Genomic DNA, 16,126 nt, shown 5'->3' with positions numbered 1-16,126 from the left:
CTGCAGTACTTGCTTGCTTGCTCTCCCCCAAGGCCATCAAGAAATGCCAGATGCAGAAATTTGTAACAACCCCCCTGTAAATAAAAATGTAGCTGAAAGTCAGGGCTGATCTCCGATAACTCTCCTCTGGAGAACTCGGAATCAGTTGCCGGAGGCTTTGTTCTCTGTTTGGCTTTAATTTGGCTCTGGTGGTCTCTCTGTTCTCTTGCGCCACAACATGGTGCTTTGTAACTTTCCAGGGATTCAAAAAGCACAAACGAGAATTGAAGAAAGAAATAAGGCAGAAAAAGAAGAGATTATTGAACAGTTGCCTCCAGGCAAGAAAATACCAGATACCTCAATTATTTAAAAATGGAAGGCTATGCCCCAATGGCAATTATATGTTGTAATGGCCCAAAGCTCGCACATATTTTTATAAGGGCCCTTGGGCTGTAATAACAGTTTAAATAAGGTGTTAAAAAGTTCTAAAACAAACAGAATGAACACACACTCCAACCCTCAAAGGCTCTGGGGAGTTCTCTAATCCCCGAAGGCCCAGGGGATGGTTTGCAAGCACTGAACTCGCATGTTTGCAACCTCATTGGCCCGAGGGCGCCAACCTACCAAATACAGTTAATGACTTTTGCCTTTCAGCAATGCTGGGGTTTTGGGGCTTAGAAAATAAATATCCAATCAGTGAACGGGCGCCTTCCCTCCTAAAGGGATGCTGACACCTTCTGCGAGTTTCACAGGGACCATCTGGGGTGCGGCGTGTGCCCGGAGCCGCTGGGGTTGGCATCTGAGGCTTCCGAGCAGGGCTCGGAGGGTCGGCGCCCTGCTCAGTGAGCACAGCGAAGCCCTGAAGTCCACCCAGCCCCCAGCCCAGCTTTGGCCTTGGAACAGTCACTCCTAAGAGCCCCGCCTCGACGTCCGCGCAGGCGCACGACGCCCTTTGAGCCGTGCACGACCGACACCGGAAGTGTCCCCGGGCGCCCCGGATGCGACCGGTTGCCAGGGCAACGGGAGCTTCCAAGAGCGGCCGGTACTGGCAATTGGCGACTTAGTTTCCACTTGCGAGCTTCGGCGGCTGGGGTCGCCCCCTCGGGGCCTCCGGGATGTTCTTTTATCTGAGCAAGAGAGTGAGTGTTCCCTGGGGGCGCCCTCGCTCCTTCTCGGTTCCCGCATCTGCCCGCGAAGCCGGGCGTCCGGATCGCGGCGTTTCCATCCTTCCTCCAACCTTCCTGGGGGGTCCAGCCTCGGACCTCCTCCGGCCGGTCCCGAGCCCCAGATAGTCCTTGGCGGAGCCGGCAGCCCTGCCGCAGGACCCCCTCCCCTCCCCGCCCGGGCTGGGCTCGTCAGCAGGGCCCGCGGGACACATCCGACGTGCTGCCCTCTCTCCTTCTCCACCTGTTGCTGACCCAGCTGACTTATTCTTTGGACCATCACGAGCTCCGTGAAAATTATTACAAAATCATAGCCTGAGTGTGTGAGCGTGTGTGTGTGTGTGTGTGTGTGTGTGAAGGCGAATGTGGATCGATGGTAGGGATTTATATCCCCGTGTCCCACTCACCGCTTTAAAAAACCCATCAGGCGACTCCCCCGTTGGGTTCCTCGCTGCGCCCTTCTTTTGTGTGCACCTTTCTCTCTTTCCCCCAAAGTTAGGGCCCCGCACAGTTCAGGGACACGCCCCTTTCCAAAAACATCTCACCCCAAGGCTGACCGTTTGGGAATTGTCTTCAGCCTTTCCTCTCCTGCAGACTCACTTCCCGCCTCCTTCGTAAAAAGTTGTGAGCGTGGCTGTGGTTACTTTTCAGATTGCCATTCCCAATAACGTGAAGCTGAAATGTATATCTTGGAACAAGGACCAAGGATTCATAGCATGTGGTGGCGAAGATGGATTACTGAAAGTTTTGAAATTAGAGACACAGACAGGTAGGTAAATGAATGCAAGCCCAAATGTTTGAACTTGGTGGAAAACTAGCTAGAGATTCGCTCATGTTATTGTCAGTATGCGATTAAAAAAAAAAAAAAAATTAAAGGAGTTGGGGGGTGGGGTGGGCAAAATCCCAAACATTTTGTGGTGTTTTTTTCTAGAGTATTTTTGCAGTCAAGTTCAGATGGCTTTTGCTGAAGTTACTGATGGAAAGTGAACAAGAATTTGGCTTCTGATGTTTAGTCATTTAATCTTTCAATATTTTGGTTTTATTAACAGTCTTAAAAGAAAATTTCTCTCTCTGTTATGTTTCTTAAATATATATGCATATGTATGTTATTATACATGCCTTTTTATCTTGCTTAACATATGCAACAAGTTTTCGTTACATTAAGAAATGCATTCATGCCCTGGCCGGTTTGGCTCAGCGGTTAGAGCGTCGGCCTGCGGTCCGGAGAGACCCGGGTTCGGTTCCCGCTAAGGGCACGTACCTCGGTTGCAGTTTGTCCCCGGCCCTGGTTGGTCGTGCGGGTGGCAGCCACTCGATGTGTCCCTTTCACATCGATGTTTCCCTCTCTCTCTCTTCCTCTCTCTCCCTCCTACTCTATCTGTACAAAAAATGGAAAAATGTCCTCGGATGAGGATTAAAAAAAAAAAAAAAAAAGAAATGCATTCATGTCCCTGGCTAGGTAGCTCAGTTGGTTAGAGCCTCATCCGGATACTCCAAGGTTGGGGGAAAGTAGAACTTCTTGAGAAGTTTGGAAAATAGAGTAAATTACTTGTTTTGGAACTTAACAGCCTCTTTACCATATTCTCTTTCTCTTCTAACAGTTAGAATTCCTGAGAACTTTCTCTTTATTTTGTATGCTCTCTATACTTATTTTCTCATTCCCACGGCTTAAATGCCATCTACGGGGTGATGAGTCCTAAATTTATCTTTCCAGCTCAATATTGATTTTCAAACTTGAACATCACTGAATCTTTCATAGGCATCTCTTACTTATTGTGTCTAAAACTAAACTCTTGATCTTCTCCCAAATATCTTTTGTTTCTTTATTTCAGCAAACGTCTTAATTTTATCCATTTGCTCAAGCTAGAAGCTCCCCCCCTTAACATCACCTTCATTAACAACCCTATTGCTTCTGTCTCCAAAATGTATCTGAATCCATCCTTTCCCTTTGTCTCCTCTATGACTTCTCTAGTGCCAGCCACTGTCATCCCTCACCTGGATTGCTTATGAGGGTTAGTTTCCCTCCATCCATTGTCTCTTGCCTCCTTCTAGACTATTCTTCACACTCCAGCCAGTGTGATCTTAAAGAAAGGAACCAGATCCTGTCATTCCCCTGCTAAAGAGTCTTTAAAGGGCCCTGGCCGGTTTGGCTCAGCGGTGAGAGCATCGGCCTGCGGTCCCAAGAAACCCGGGTTTGGTTCCCGCTAAGGGCATGTACCTCGGTTGCAGCTTGTCCCCGGCCCTGGTTGGGTCGCTCGGGTGGCAGCCACTCGATGTGTCCCTTTCATGTCGATGTCTCTCTCTCTCTCCCTCTCTCTCTCTTCCTCTCTCTCCCTCCCACTCTATCTGAACAAAAAAATGGAAAGATGTCCTTGGGTGAGGATAAAAAAAAAGTCTTTAAAGGGCTGCTGGTCTGGGCCAGAGTTGCTTGTGATAGGGTTTGAGAATAATGGCCCTGATGAGGGTTGAGATGTCATCTCTTGCTTTTCTTGTCACTGCCGCTGAGGCCTCTGTCCACTCATCATCATGAGAGGAGATATCTCCCTAAAGCAAACATTTGGGTCAGAGAAAAAGTATTCCTAGATCTTGCAAGCCCACTGTAGCCATGTGCACAGTTCTCCAGGAACTGCAGGTGGTGAGACTTCCAATGTGCCTACCCAACAAGATTGGCAGGGAGAGGTTCCTGCCTTCATTCTAGAAATGTTCTTATCCAGACCAACTCCATACCTAAAGGATGTGCTGAAAGTCCAGCTTCCAGAGGTGTCAGCTCAGGTGTCCAAAGCTCTACTTGGGGATGTGTACACAGTCACCTGCAGCTATTCACACAGACCAGCACGGCAGCCAGGCGATCCTATCAATTCTCAGTCTGGAGAACATGGCCCTAGCACCTTCTCAGAATTCTATCTTTTCAAAAATGTTGCAAAAATGTCGTCCATATATTTTGATCTTGCTTGTCAAATTATTGTGTGGCATATAACAGGAATTTCTCTTGGAAGTGGCTGCTAACAATTTTTATAAATGTAAAATGCAAAGATTGATATTTATGAATGTCAGCCAGATTTTCCTAAGATAAAGGCTCTCAAAGATTTGTACGTGGTTACTCGTATTCTTAGCAGCATCTTCTGTTCTCTTACATCTTTCATTCTCAGTTAGCTTTGTCACAGTTTAATCTTTTTAAGTCCTTTGGACTTTTGGAACTCCTGGGAGATACTTTGGATTGTTAAAATCACTGACTTCATTCTGAAATTCGTCTTCATGGATTTTCAATGCCTTGTTTTATTAGGGTGACTTCTTTCATCATACCTTTTAAATCCAAGGGTTACTGGCATGTGCTTTTAGAATAATTATGTCAGTATTACCAGATTTTTGTTCCCACGCCAATTTGATTTGTCACCTTATTGGCCATGGGGTGTTTAGTAATGTAACTCAATGGAATCTTGGGAATTGGTGGCTTCATTTAAAACTTTTGGCCTTTTATTTGGAAATCAGAACTTTCACATGGGTTTTGCTAATATCTTTTGCATGATCAAGTTATGGAATTGCTACCAGCAAGAGACAGTGTTCAGCTGTGGATGATATTTGTTCAATATATAAAGCAAAATTTCAAAACCATATTCTTCTCATCTGTTAGTGTGTGTGTGTGTGTATGTATATATATTTTTTCTTTATTAATTTTAGAGAGAGAGGAAGTGAGAGGGAGAGAGATAGAAACATTGATGAGAGAGAACACTGATTGGCCGCCTCCTGCATGCCCCCTACTGGAGATTTGGCCCACAACCTGGACATGTGCCCTGACTGGGAATTGAATTGGCGAACTCTTGGTTCATGGGTTGACGCTCAACCACTGAGCCACACCGGCCGGGCTATATATATAATTTTTTTGTCATTGTTGTTAATTTTCACCCAAGGATATTTTTCCATTGATTTTTAGATAGAGTGGAGGAGAAGGAGGGAGAGAATTATCAATGTGAGAGAAACACATTGATTGGTTTCCTCCTGCACAACCCCGACTGGGGCCTGGAATCAAACCTGCAACCCAAGTATATGCTCTTGACTGGGAATTGAACCCGGGACCCTTTGGTCTTTAGGCCAAGACTCTAACCTCTGAGCCAAACCAGCCCGGGTAGTCAGCATATACTTTATGTAGAGTCTTGTCCTTTATGGTTTAACAGAGAAAACATGTTCGTTGTGCAGAACTGTGATTTCAGACAATATAAACCAGTGGAAACTATTTCATCATATTTTCAAATATATTAGGTCCTATAAACCATTAGAATCACTTATCACTAATTTTACTTGGTTCCAGTGACTGTAGCTAAAGGCTTTAGAATGGATTTTCAGTGCTATAAGTTAAGAAAAATATTGCCATCAAATATTTTTAGAATACTTGAATAAGTTTTAAGTGTACAGTATAATTTTTTAAAGATTCAGTGAGTGAAAGAACCCTATGTTTAAAAAATAATGTTCAGCCTGGCTGGTTTTGCTTAGCGGTTAGAGCATCGGCCCGCGAACCAAAGAGTCGTGGGTTCGATTCTGGTCAAGGGCATGTGCCTCGGTTGCAGTTCATCCCCGGCCCCAGGAGGCAACCAGCTGATGTGTCTCTCTCACATCAATGTTTCTCTCTTTCCCTTTTCTCCCTCTCTCTCTCCCTCCCACTCTATCTGAAGATAAATGGAAAAATATTCTCAGGTGAGGATTTAAAAAAAAAAGTTCAAACTAATGTGTGTGCCCACAATATTTATTCTATCTTAATTGTTTGACAGCTGACTGTGGTGTTAAAGTGGGTAGTCTAGCCCTGGCCAGGTGGCTCAGTTGGAGTATCATCCTGTACACCAAAGGGTTGCGGGTTTGATTCCCGGTCAGGGCACATACCTAGGCTGTGGGGTTCAGGCCCCAGTTGGAGTGCATATGGCAGAAAACTGATGGATGTGTCTCTCTCACTTTTATGTTTCTATCTCTCCCTAAAAAATAACCAAAAACATATTTTAAAAAAGAATATTTTTATAATATTTATTTTTAATTTTTTATCCTCACCCGAGGACATTTTTCCATTTTTTGTTCAGCTAGAGTGGGGGGGGAGGGGGAGAGAGAGAAACATCGATGTGAAAGGGACACATTGAGTGGTCGCCACCCACATGACCCATCCAGGGCCGGGGACAAACTGCAACTGAGGTACGTGTCCTTAGTGGGAACCGAACGCGGGTCTCTCTGGATCACAGGCCAACACTCTAACTGCTGAGCAAAACTGGCCAGGGCAGAAAGTAGAATTTTTTAGCATCAACCTTTATACTTACCATTGTCACAAAATTTTAAGATTTTCATAAATTTGTATTTTTAAATGGAAGGTTTAGAAGGCTATATTTTACATGTAATGATCCGATTTTCCAAGCGAAGATGACATTACTGAAATGATGTATATTAATATTGTGTATATTATATATAGTATGATTAGTAATCAAAGAGAACAAATAACTTAAATAAAAAAGCAGTCTTTAAAGGCTTTCATTGCACATTGGATAAAATCTAAAATTCTTATAATTTCCTACAAAGACTTCATAAGTTTTCCTGTGCTTATCACTCCTGTCTCATCTTATGTCATTCTCCCATAACTCAACGGGGCTTTCTTTCAATTTGTCAAAGGCTCTACCCCTGAACCCCCAGGCCTTTGCCCTGGCTGTTTCCTAGCCTGGAATACTCCCCTTTTCCCTATCTCACTTGTCCATCTCACTTTATCTCTGTCTCAGCTTAAACATCTTTTATTCAGAAAGTCTTCCCTGATTTCCCTTTCTCCCATCTAAATTAACCCCTGTGTGTTACTATCTCTTATTATGCCTTTACTTCTCCAGTTTATATAAATACTAATATGTACATTTATACTGATGTATTTATGTGCACATGTGAGCATGCATCTAACATCTATCCCTTCAGCAGACTACAAGTTCTCTCAGGAGAGAAGCCTTGGCTATTTTGTTCATCATTTTATATCCAGAACCTCCCACAGTGTAGATATTCAATACACATTTGCTGAATGAATGAATAAATACAAGACTTTATAAAATCTAGTAAAACCAGTTTCCAAAGTCTTTGCTTTTTATCCCTCTTCTGCTTTAGATTTTTTAAATCTACATGTCATAAATATTTCTATTTGTGATCTTTTGGGAAGGAATAAGTAGTACTAATAATAATTGTTAATTATTTAATATACGGAGTAAACAATGTTCTTATATACACTTTGCTGTATTTTGCCAGAATAATACCTTAGCAAGGGTGTATGTATTATTGTCCATGTTTCCACCATGAAAAAAATAGATTAGAATGAGGCATACTTAAAACAAATCTTTCTAATATCATCCAGGAATAGAGTCTCCTTTCAAAAACAAGAAATGTCAAAATCTTATAATCTGTCACTTTTATATATTTACCATAGTAGTTTTATTATTATTTTTTGCTTTTTCTAGATGATGCAAAATTGAGGGGTCTTGCAGCTCCTAATAACCTTTCTATGAATCAGAATCTTGAAGGTCATAGTGGTAAGTCATGTAATTTTTAAATTATATTTCATGGTTAGGCATTTGGAAACCATCTCCTTAGTGCGGAATTGTCATCATTTTCAATAATAGTAATAAAGTAGTAATTTCTATTGAGCCATAATACAGCCTAGAGTCATTCAACAACTTTTGCATTACATGATTAAACAACATCTTCAATTAATCTGAAAAATGGTAGCTGTTATTTTATATATTAGAAAATACTGTATCTGTCTATGGATAGGATATAATCTTTTTTGAGAATTTGTCCCATGGTTTCAGGTTAAAGTACTAAAGAGATATAAAAACTGAATGCACTATTGTGTTTTTTCGTAATCCTTATCCAAGGATATTATTTAAAATTGATTTTTAGAGAGAGAGGAAGGGAGAGAAAGAGAGAGAGAAACTGATTGGTTGCCTCCTGTACACCCTGACTGGGGATTGAACCCGAAACCTGGGTATGTACTCTGACTGGGAATTGAGTCCGCAACCCTTTGGCACACAGGATGACATTCCAATCAACTGAGCCACCGGCTGGGGCACAACTGAATGAGCTATTAATCTTAGATTGGATCTTGGAATGAGAAAAACAAGTATCTGTAAAGGGCATTAATTACACAGTTGATAAAATTTGAATGTGGACTATGGGTTAGAGAATTATATTGTATCAATGTGAAATTTCCTGAGTTGTAATGTGGTTATGAAAGAAAATGTCCTTATTCTTAAGAAATATACACTAAAGTATTTAGGGATTGCAAAAACTAAAAAAAAAAAAAAAAAAGTCATTTGTTCATATAACCGAGATGTCTAAGATTTGCTTAAGAGTGTCTTACTAATAGATTGAAAAACAAAGGGGTATGGAGAAGAGACATTAGGGGACATAACCATAAAGAATCCCCCCCGCCTCCCCCACCAAAACCAAACCAAACCAAAAACAACCAAGTACTTAGTATGATGTCCTTTGGGCATTATAATCCTTGGGAGTCTGGCCAGTTGGGTAAATCTTATCTTTGTGTCTGGCAGCAGATACATAGCAGCTTTTGCATCTGACCATAATAGGTGCTTTGCCGGCATGAAATAGGAACAGACATGAAAAATAGTGTTACGCATTCTTGTAAAAAGTGAGTGATAATAGTAACTATATCCTATGAATATTTTTGACTAATATTAAGGATTGGTTAGTTGGACAGGAACTGTATTGATTTTAACATACTCTTTGGCATTTGTTATAAAAATATGCATGAAATTATAGCATTTTTGTGGTTTCTAAATTGTTTTATATTTTTTAGGTTGTGTTCAAGTTGTCACATGGAATGAACAATATCAGAAGTTGACAACCAGTGATCAAAATGGGCTTATCATTGTTTGGATGTTTTATAAAGGTATATTAGGAGAGTTTATATAATCTTTCACAAATTGGAGTCTGGATTACAGTATTTGAATGGGGAAATAATGTCTTTGAAATAGACCCCTTAAAAAAAAATTCTTATTGATTTTAGAGAGAAAAGAAGGGAGAGGGAGAGAAAGAAACATTGATGTGAGAGAGAAACTGCCTCCAGCCAGTAAACTGGGCATGTGCCTTGACCAGGAATCAAACCTGAAATCTTTCGGTACACAGGACAGTGCTTAACCAACTGAGCCGCACTGGCCAGGGCAGAAATAGACCCCTTTTAACCAGCCATAGGAGTTCATCCTGACTGCACAGGGGTGATGTTTCTGGATTTCTTGGTCCCTACTTTTCCCTTTAACTTCATTTCCTTTGAACTGTGACCTTGTATTAGGAAAGCGAATTGGGTGACTGTTGGTTATCTCCAAAATTAACTTAGACTCTTAGCAGAATAGTTTCTGCTTGAGGTAGCTCCTGCTTTTCCAGGTTTCCAAGAAGAATTAGTTCCTCTGTGATCAGTGACTGGAATTAGGTCAGTAGGTAAAAACATATTTATTAAGGAGTCAAAGGAAATAATTCATTTCCTCGAGTCAGTTAGTTTCCTTGTCTTTCATGGATGTGGATTTTATCTCAGCTCTGACTCTGGCTCACAGTTTGTGCCTTTTGCCCACTAGAGAGTTGAGAGAAGGAATAATTTAGGTGTGTCACTATTGTGAAAGAAAATCCCACAAAACTCATAATATGTGTTCTCTGGAGGCCTATAGCTATCATCTTGAAATGAAAAGAGTACCTTAGTTCATGGATGTTGTTTTGAAAATGTTCAGAGTATACCATTTAAAAATTCTTCGTTAAAAAAGATGCCATAGTACACAAATTTATTATTATTTTTTAAAGTTTATGTGTGTGGATGTGAAAGTACGAGAGACTGGATAAACTTTTGTCTTTTTCCAGGGAAGGGTGTCAGGGCCTCAGTCCTGACTCTGACAATACCCTGCTCTGATAATCATGTATTCCAAATGAACTCAGCAGGCTAGAGTTCCCTATACCGAAATGTGGTAAAGCCTTTTAAAAAAACAGAAACAGCCCTGGCCGGTTTGGCTCAGTGGTTAGAGCGTCAGCCCACAGACCAGTGAGTTGCAGGTTCGATTTAGATCAAGGGCACGTACCTTGGTTGCGGTTTGTTCGCCACCCTGGTCAGGGTCATGTGGGAGGCAGCCAGTCAGTATGTCTCTCTCACATCGATGCTTCTCTCTCCCTCTCTCCCCGTCCCTCCCACTCTATTTGAAGATAAATGGAAAAAATATCCTCAGGTGAGGATTTAAAAAAATCAAAAAAACCCCCAAACAAAACAAAATAGACTTGTGATTTGCCTCACGTTTGCTGTTACCTCGAGACAAGTCACATCTCACTCCAAACCTGTGCACAAGAACGTTTTTGTTATTCAGCATTCATAATGTGATATCAGTAATTTGATATAAACTGTTTAAAATGTTTCTAAAGTAGGCTTAGAGTTTATACTTAATATGTTTGTATTTCCTATGCTTATAGTTAATCATTGGAGAGTTTATGCATATACACAAAGTTATTGTGGTTATTCTGTTTTTTTCTTAATTATTATCTTAAGTGTGTTCAAGTGGGAAAAGTTAGCTTTGAGAAAAATCAGTTGTTTTGGCCCTTGAAAAGTAAGTGAAGTTTGACTTTTTTTTTTTTTTTTAAATTTTTTTTTTTATCCTCACCCGAGGACATTTTTCCATTTTTTTTGTACAGAGAGAGTGGGAGGGAGAGAGAGGAAGAGAGAGAGAGAGAGAGAAACATCGATGTGAAAGGGACACATCGAGTGGCCGCCACCCGCACGACCAACCAGGGCCAGGGACAAACTGCAACCGAGGTACATGCCCTTAGCGGGAACCGAACCCGGGTCTCTCCGGACCGCAGGCCAACGCTCTAACCGCTGAGCCAAACTGGCCAGGGCTAGTTTGACTTTTTAAAAAATTAATTAATTAATTTATTTTTGTTACAGATGTTTCTCCTTTTTCTCCCACTGGTTCCGCCCTCCCCCTCCCTCCCTGCTCTGTCCCCAGCTTTGTTGTCCATGTCCATTGTTCATGCATACATGCATATAAGTTCTGTGGTTTATCTCTCCCCCACCACCCCCTCTTCTGGGGATTGTTAGTCTGTACCCCACTTCCACGTCTCTGGGACTACCCCATTCCTCAGACTGTTATGTTCATTATTTTCCACAAATAAGTGAGATTATATGATACTTGTCTTTCTCTGTTTGGCTTGTTTCGCTTAGGATAATACTTTCTAGGTCCCTCCATGTAGTCTCAAAGGATAAGAGATCTTTCTTTCTTACAGCTGCGTAGTACTCCATTGTGTATATGTACCACAACATTTTTATCTATTTGTCTACTGATGGACACTTGGGCTGTTTCCAGATCTTAGCTATTGTAAATAGTGCTGCTACGAACATGGGGGTACATATATTCTTTCTGATTGGTGTTTCAGGCTTCTTAGGGTATATTCCTAGAGTGAAGTTTGACTTTTTAATTGACTGAAAGAAAGGAAGAAAGAGGGAAAGAAAAAAAGATGGGAATTTATTGCGTTTTCAGCGATACTCTTTGAAGCAATTATTAGTTCAGGCCTAAGTTAATTTTTCATTTTGTTTATGTTGGATTGGAAGGTTTTACAGTTTAATGTCTCACGTTGTAGAAAACTTTGCAGTTATTTATTTTACATTGTGTTCCATGGAATGTTTTCAAATCGTAAGTACCATTTCATAGATGTGGAAGTTTTGACTTGTAATGTTCTTGTTTGTGAAAATAGGCTCCTGGTACGAGGAAATGATCAACAACAGAAATAAATCAGTGGTTCGCAGCATGAGCTGGACCGCGGACGGGCAGAAGATCTGCATTGTGTACGAAGACGGCGCTGTGATAGTCGGTTCTGTGGATGGTAATGCCTGGTTATCCCCAGAGCTAAGGTCAAGACTCAGCTGACATTGTCATCTTTAGAGGTTTAAAGTAATTACTATATGTTAGCCATCTGACAGAAAAATAAACATAAAAAGAGAAAACAGTTGGTTTATAATTTGATGACATTCATTTATTTTTAAGTATATTCAAGTAAAAAAGTCTATTTTTAAAAAATTTCCTACAGTGGCACTTAAAAAAGTGAATTAAAATTTCAGGATTATTTTAAATATGTCTGCCTAATTATATAATTTCTCTTTATACTTATTACACTGTATTATAAGTATGTAGACTTTAATTTCAAAAAGTGTATAGATATATAATAATCTCTGGTTATTATTTTTAAGTTGAGATATAATTGACATATAACATTAGTTTCAGGTGTACAACGTAATGATTTGATAATTTATATATTGTGAAATGATCACTCAATTATTTTTTAATAGAACTGAGCATGTCATTGTTAATTGTGTTTTGTAGCCTTAAAAACTCTTTCAAATTCTAGTTCATACACTTGATCTTAGCCAAAAGTTTAAGAAGCGATCAAATTCTAGGTCATAGACAACACTGGGCTTCTGAAATGTACCTTTGCTTTAATATGAAACTCTTGTCTAAAGAGAAATAATTTATTTTGAAGTCATTTTTATTTTTCTGATTTAAAAAATTTGTGTGTGTATAACTGTGTATTCCATAAATGTTTGTTTCCGAGTGCCTACAAAATCACAGCTGTAGTTCTAGGCACTAGGTACAACAAAAAAATTAGTCCAGGTTTAGATTAGGAGAAATGGATAAGTAACCAAGCATTACAGTGCCTTGTGATAAGTGCTGAGACAGGGAAAATACAGAAAAATGCAGAAGATGTTTTTAACCCAGACTTGGAGGGATCAGGGAAGGCACCCTGGAGGAGGTGATGTCTATGATGAAGCATTAGCCACAAGGAAGGTTGATAGGTAGAATATCTCGGGCCTAAGAAATAGCATTTGAGGATTTGAACTTAGCCACGTTTGGGGTATTGAAAATATTTTGAGAATCAGTATAGTACAATACCAGGGAGAAGAGTTGTGTGTGATGAAATTAGAGAGTAGCAGAGGCCAGACTGTGGAGATCGTAAGTTATAAAAGGAGTTTGGATTTATCTCTAAGAGTATTGGGAACCCAATGAAAGGTTTTAAGAATGGAAACAATGTGATCAGGTTTGGTCTCTAGAAACATCTCTGTGAGTGTGATATGGAGAATGGAGGAAGGAAAGACAGAGGGCAGGTGTACCGACTGGGAAATTACTATGGCATTCGGGTGAGAGACGATGGCTAGTAGCCAGGACCAGGCTGATGACCAGGAGGGGCAGTAAGCAGACACATTTCAGAGGTACTTAGGATGTAGAATGGATTGGATTGGGGTGAGGGGATGGAAGTGTCTAGGGTGATATCCAGGTTTTTAGCATTGGCACCTGGATAGATGATGGTGTCTTTTATTAAATGAGAGATGTGGGAGAAAGACTGTTTTTTTTTTGTTTTTGTTTTGTTTTTATCCTCGAGGACATTTTTCCATTTTTTATTCAGACAGAGTGGGAGGGAGAGAGAGAGAGAGAGAAACATCGATGTTAAAGGGACACGTCGAGTGGCTGCCACCTGCACGACCCAACCAGGGCCAGGGACAAACTGCAACTGGGGTACCTGCCCTTAGTGGGAACCGAAACCGGGTCTCTCTGGATCACAGGCTGACGCTCTAACAGCTGGGCCAAACCGACCAGGGCAGAAAGGCTGATTTTGAACATGTTGATTTTGTCATGCCATCGGACATCCAAGTAAACATGTCTAGACCACAGTTAGACATGTATGTCTGCATTTCAGAAATATCTGGGCTGAAGGCATAATCTTGGGAATCACCAGCATATGGATGGTAATTTAAACCATTGGAATAGATGACAGCCTAAGGGCCATCTGTTGACTAAAAACCAACATCATTTGGTGGATGGCAGAAGAAGAGAATTCCATAAAGAATACTAAAAAGTAGAAGTCTTGGAGATAAAGGAGAACATGGACTCCTAGGAGCCAAGAAGAAAGGAAGGAAGGGGTGGTCAAAAAGGAAAAGAAAACAGAGTATCCTTGGATTTAGTAACAGGCCATTCGTGACCCGCTGAAGGCATTTTCAGTGAGGTGGGGCAGAAGCCAGATTTCGTTGGCGTGAGGGTTGAGTGGGAGCTGAAGTGGATACTACAGATATAGGTGACTCTTTCAAGAAGTGTGGCTGGGAAAGGAGTGGTAGAAAGAGGTTGGTAGCTGGACGGGAACTTAGGTTTGAGGAAGTGTTTTCTGTTTTGTTTGTTTTTATTTGAAGTGGTAGTTATGAGGAGGAACAGATCTGAATATGTTTAAATACTCACGAGAGAGCTGGAGAGGAGAGTTGAAAGAGGTCTTTGTAAAGCTTGGAAGGGATTAGATCAGAGAGTAGGTGCAGGGATTCGCCTTAGATGAGGGTCTGCTTGGGGACATACCTTTTTCTTTGTATTGGGGGGCAAAGCAGAAAGGGTCAATGTGGGTTCAGCTACGTTCTGAATGTTTGAAGGGAAGAATAAGGGTTTCTTTAGAAAACTTCTATTTTCTTTCCGAAGTAGAAGATGAATTCGCCTGCTCAGTGGAGTCAGGTTCCGGGTCAGAGTTCAGAAGAGCAGGGAGCGAGTCGGAAACAGCTGCTCTGTCAGATGTTTGCCAGGGTGCCTAGCATGCAGTACGCACTGTAGTTGCTCACAAGTAATGCCGACCAAATAACTGAACATGTGTGAATGCTGTGAAGGATATGAGAGCTCTTAGCAAAACAAGATCTTTAGAGCAGTTGTGGAGAATCATAACCTTGAACTTATTTTTTTAATCTTCACCTGAGGATATTTTTCCATTGATTTTAGATAGAGTGGAAAGGAGGGAGGGAAGGAGTGGGGGAAGAGAGAGAGAGAGAAAGATAAAAAGAAAGAGAAAAAAAGAAACATTGATTTGAGAGAGACACGTTGATTGGTTGCCTTCTGCATGTGCCCTGACCCAGGTTGGGTATCGCACCTGAAACGCAGATGTGCCCTTGACCTGGAATCGAACCCAAGATCCTTTGGTGCGAGGGCCGGCACTGTAACCACTGAGCCATACCAGCCGGGGCAACCTTGAACTTTTTTTTAAAGGTTTTACTTTTTTTTTGTTTTGTTAATCCTCACCTGAGGATATATTTCCATTGGTTTTTAGATAGAGTAGAAGGGAGGGAGGGAGATAGAGAGAAAGACAGAGAAACATTGATAGGCAACCTTGAACTTTTAATGAAATAATTATGTTGTATGTTTTGTTTTAGGGAATCGAATTTGGGGGAAAGACCTGAAGGGGGTCCAGTTGTGGCATGTGGCATGGTCCACAGATGGTAAAGTCTTACTGTTTGGAATGGCAAATGGAGAAATACACATTTATGATAGTCAAGGGAATTTTATAGTAAGTATATACCCATATATTTATTAGTTTATTTATATAATTTTTTAATTTTATATATCATTCATATACATGTACACATTTATTTTTTCAAAATGTTAAATGTTATTAGAGCTGACATTTAATTTTAAAAACATTTTTTAATGTGTCTATTTCATTTATTTATTTTGTACACATTTATTTATGATGATTTGTGTAATCAAGACAGTCTTCTGTGGAAAACAGTATGGAGTTTCCTCAAAAAATTAAAAATGAAACTGCTTTTTAACCCAGTGATTCTACTTATGGGAATATATCTGAAGAATCCCAAAACACTAATTTGAAAGAATATATGTAGCCCTATGTTCATAGCAGCATTATTTACAGTCACCAAGATCTGGAAACAACCCAAGTGCCCATCAGTAGATGAGTGGATAAAAAGCTTGGTACGTGTACACAATGGAGTACTAATTGGTCGTTAGAAGGCAGTCTTACCTTTTGCAACAGCATGGGTGGACCTCAGGGTTATAATGCTAAGTAAAATAAGCCAGTCAGAGAAAGACAAATACCTGTGATCTCACTTATATGTGGAATCTAATGAACAGAATAAATGGATGAACAAAATAGGAACAGAGGCATGGGCACATGGAACAGACTGA

At 40.6% G+C, this 16,126-nt stretch overlaps 1 protein-coding gene and 1 pseudogene across 2 annotated transcripts in view; both read left to right on the top strand.

Annotated features, from left to right (window-relative positions):
* The first annotated feature begins 1,000 nt into the window (after positions 1–1,000).
* WDR35 (WD repeat domain 35) overlaps positions 1,001–16,126 on the top strand; it is a 69,225-nt gene continuing 54,099 nt past the window's right edge. For both annotated transcript variants that reach the window (XM_036262616.1, XM_036262617.1), the window contains exons 1-6: positions 1,001–1,118; positions 1,794–1,911; positions 7,601–7,672; positions 8,959–9,051; positions 11,883–12,011; positions 15,358–15,491. In XM_036262616.1, the coding sequence (XP_036118509.1) occupies positions 1,095–1,118; positions 1,794–1,911; positions 7,601–7,672; positions 8,959–9,051; positions 11,883–12,011; positions 15,358–15,491 (570 nt within the window). In that variant the 5' untranslated portion in view covers positions 1,001–1,094. The remainder of the gene's footprint in view (positions 1,119–1,793; positions 1,912–7,600; positions 7,673–8,958; positions 9,052–11,882; positions 12,012–15,357; positions 15,492–16,126) is intronic.
* Positions 1,936–5,451, top strand: LOC118630682 (annotated as a pseudogene).

Source organism: Molossus molossus, unplaced genomic scaffold (assembly GCF_014108415.1).
Source record: "Molossus molossus isolate mMolMol1 unplaced genomic scaffold, mMolMol1.p scaffold_m16_p_15, whole genome shotgun sequence".
Classification (NCBI taxonomy): Eukaryota; Metazoa; Chordata; class Mammalia; order Chiroptera; family Molossidae; genus Molossus; species Molossus molossus.
This window is presented reverse-complemented; position numbering and strand designations above follow the sequence as displayed.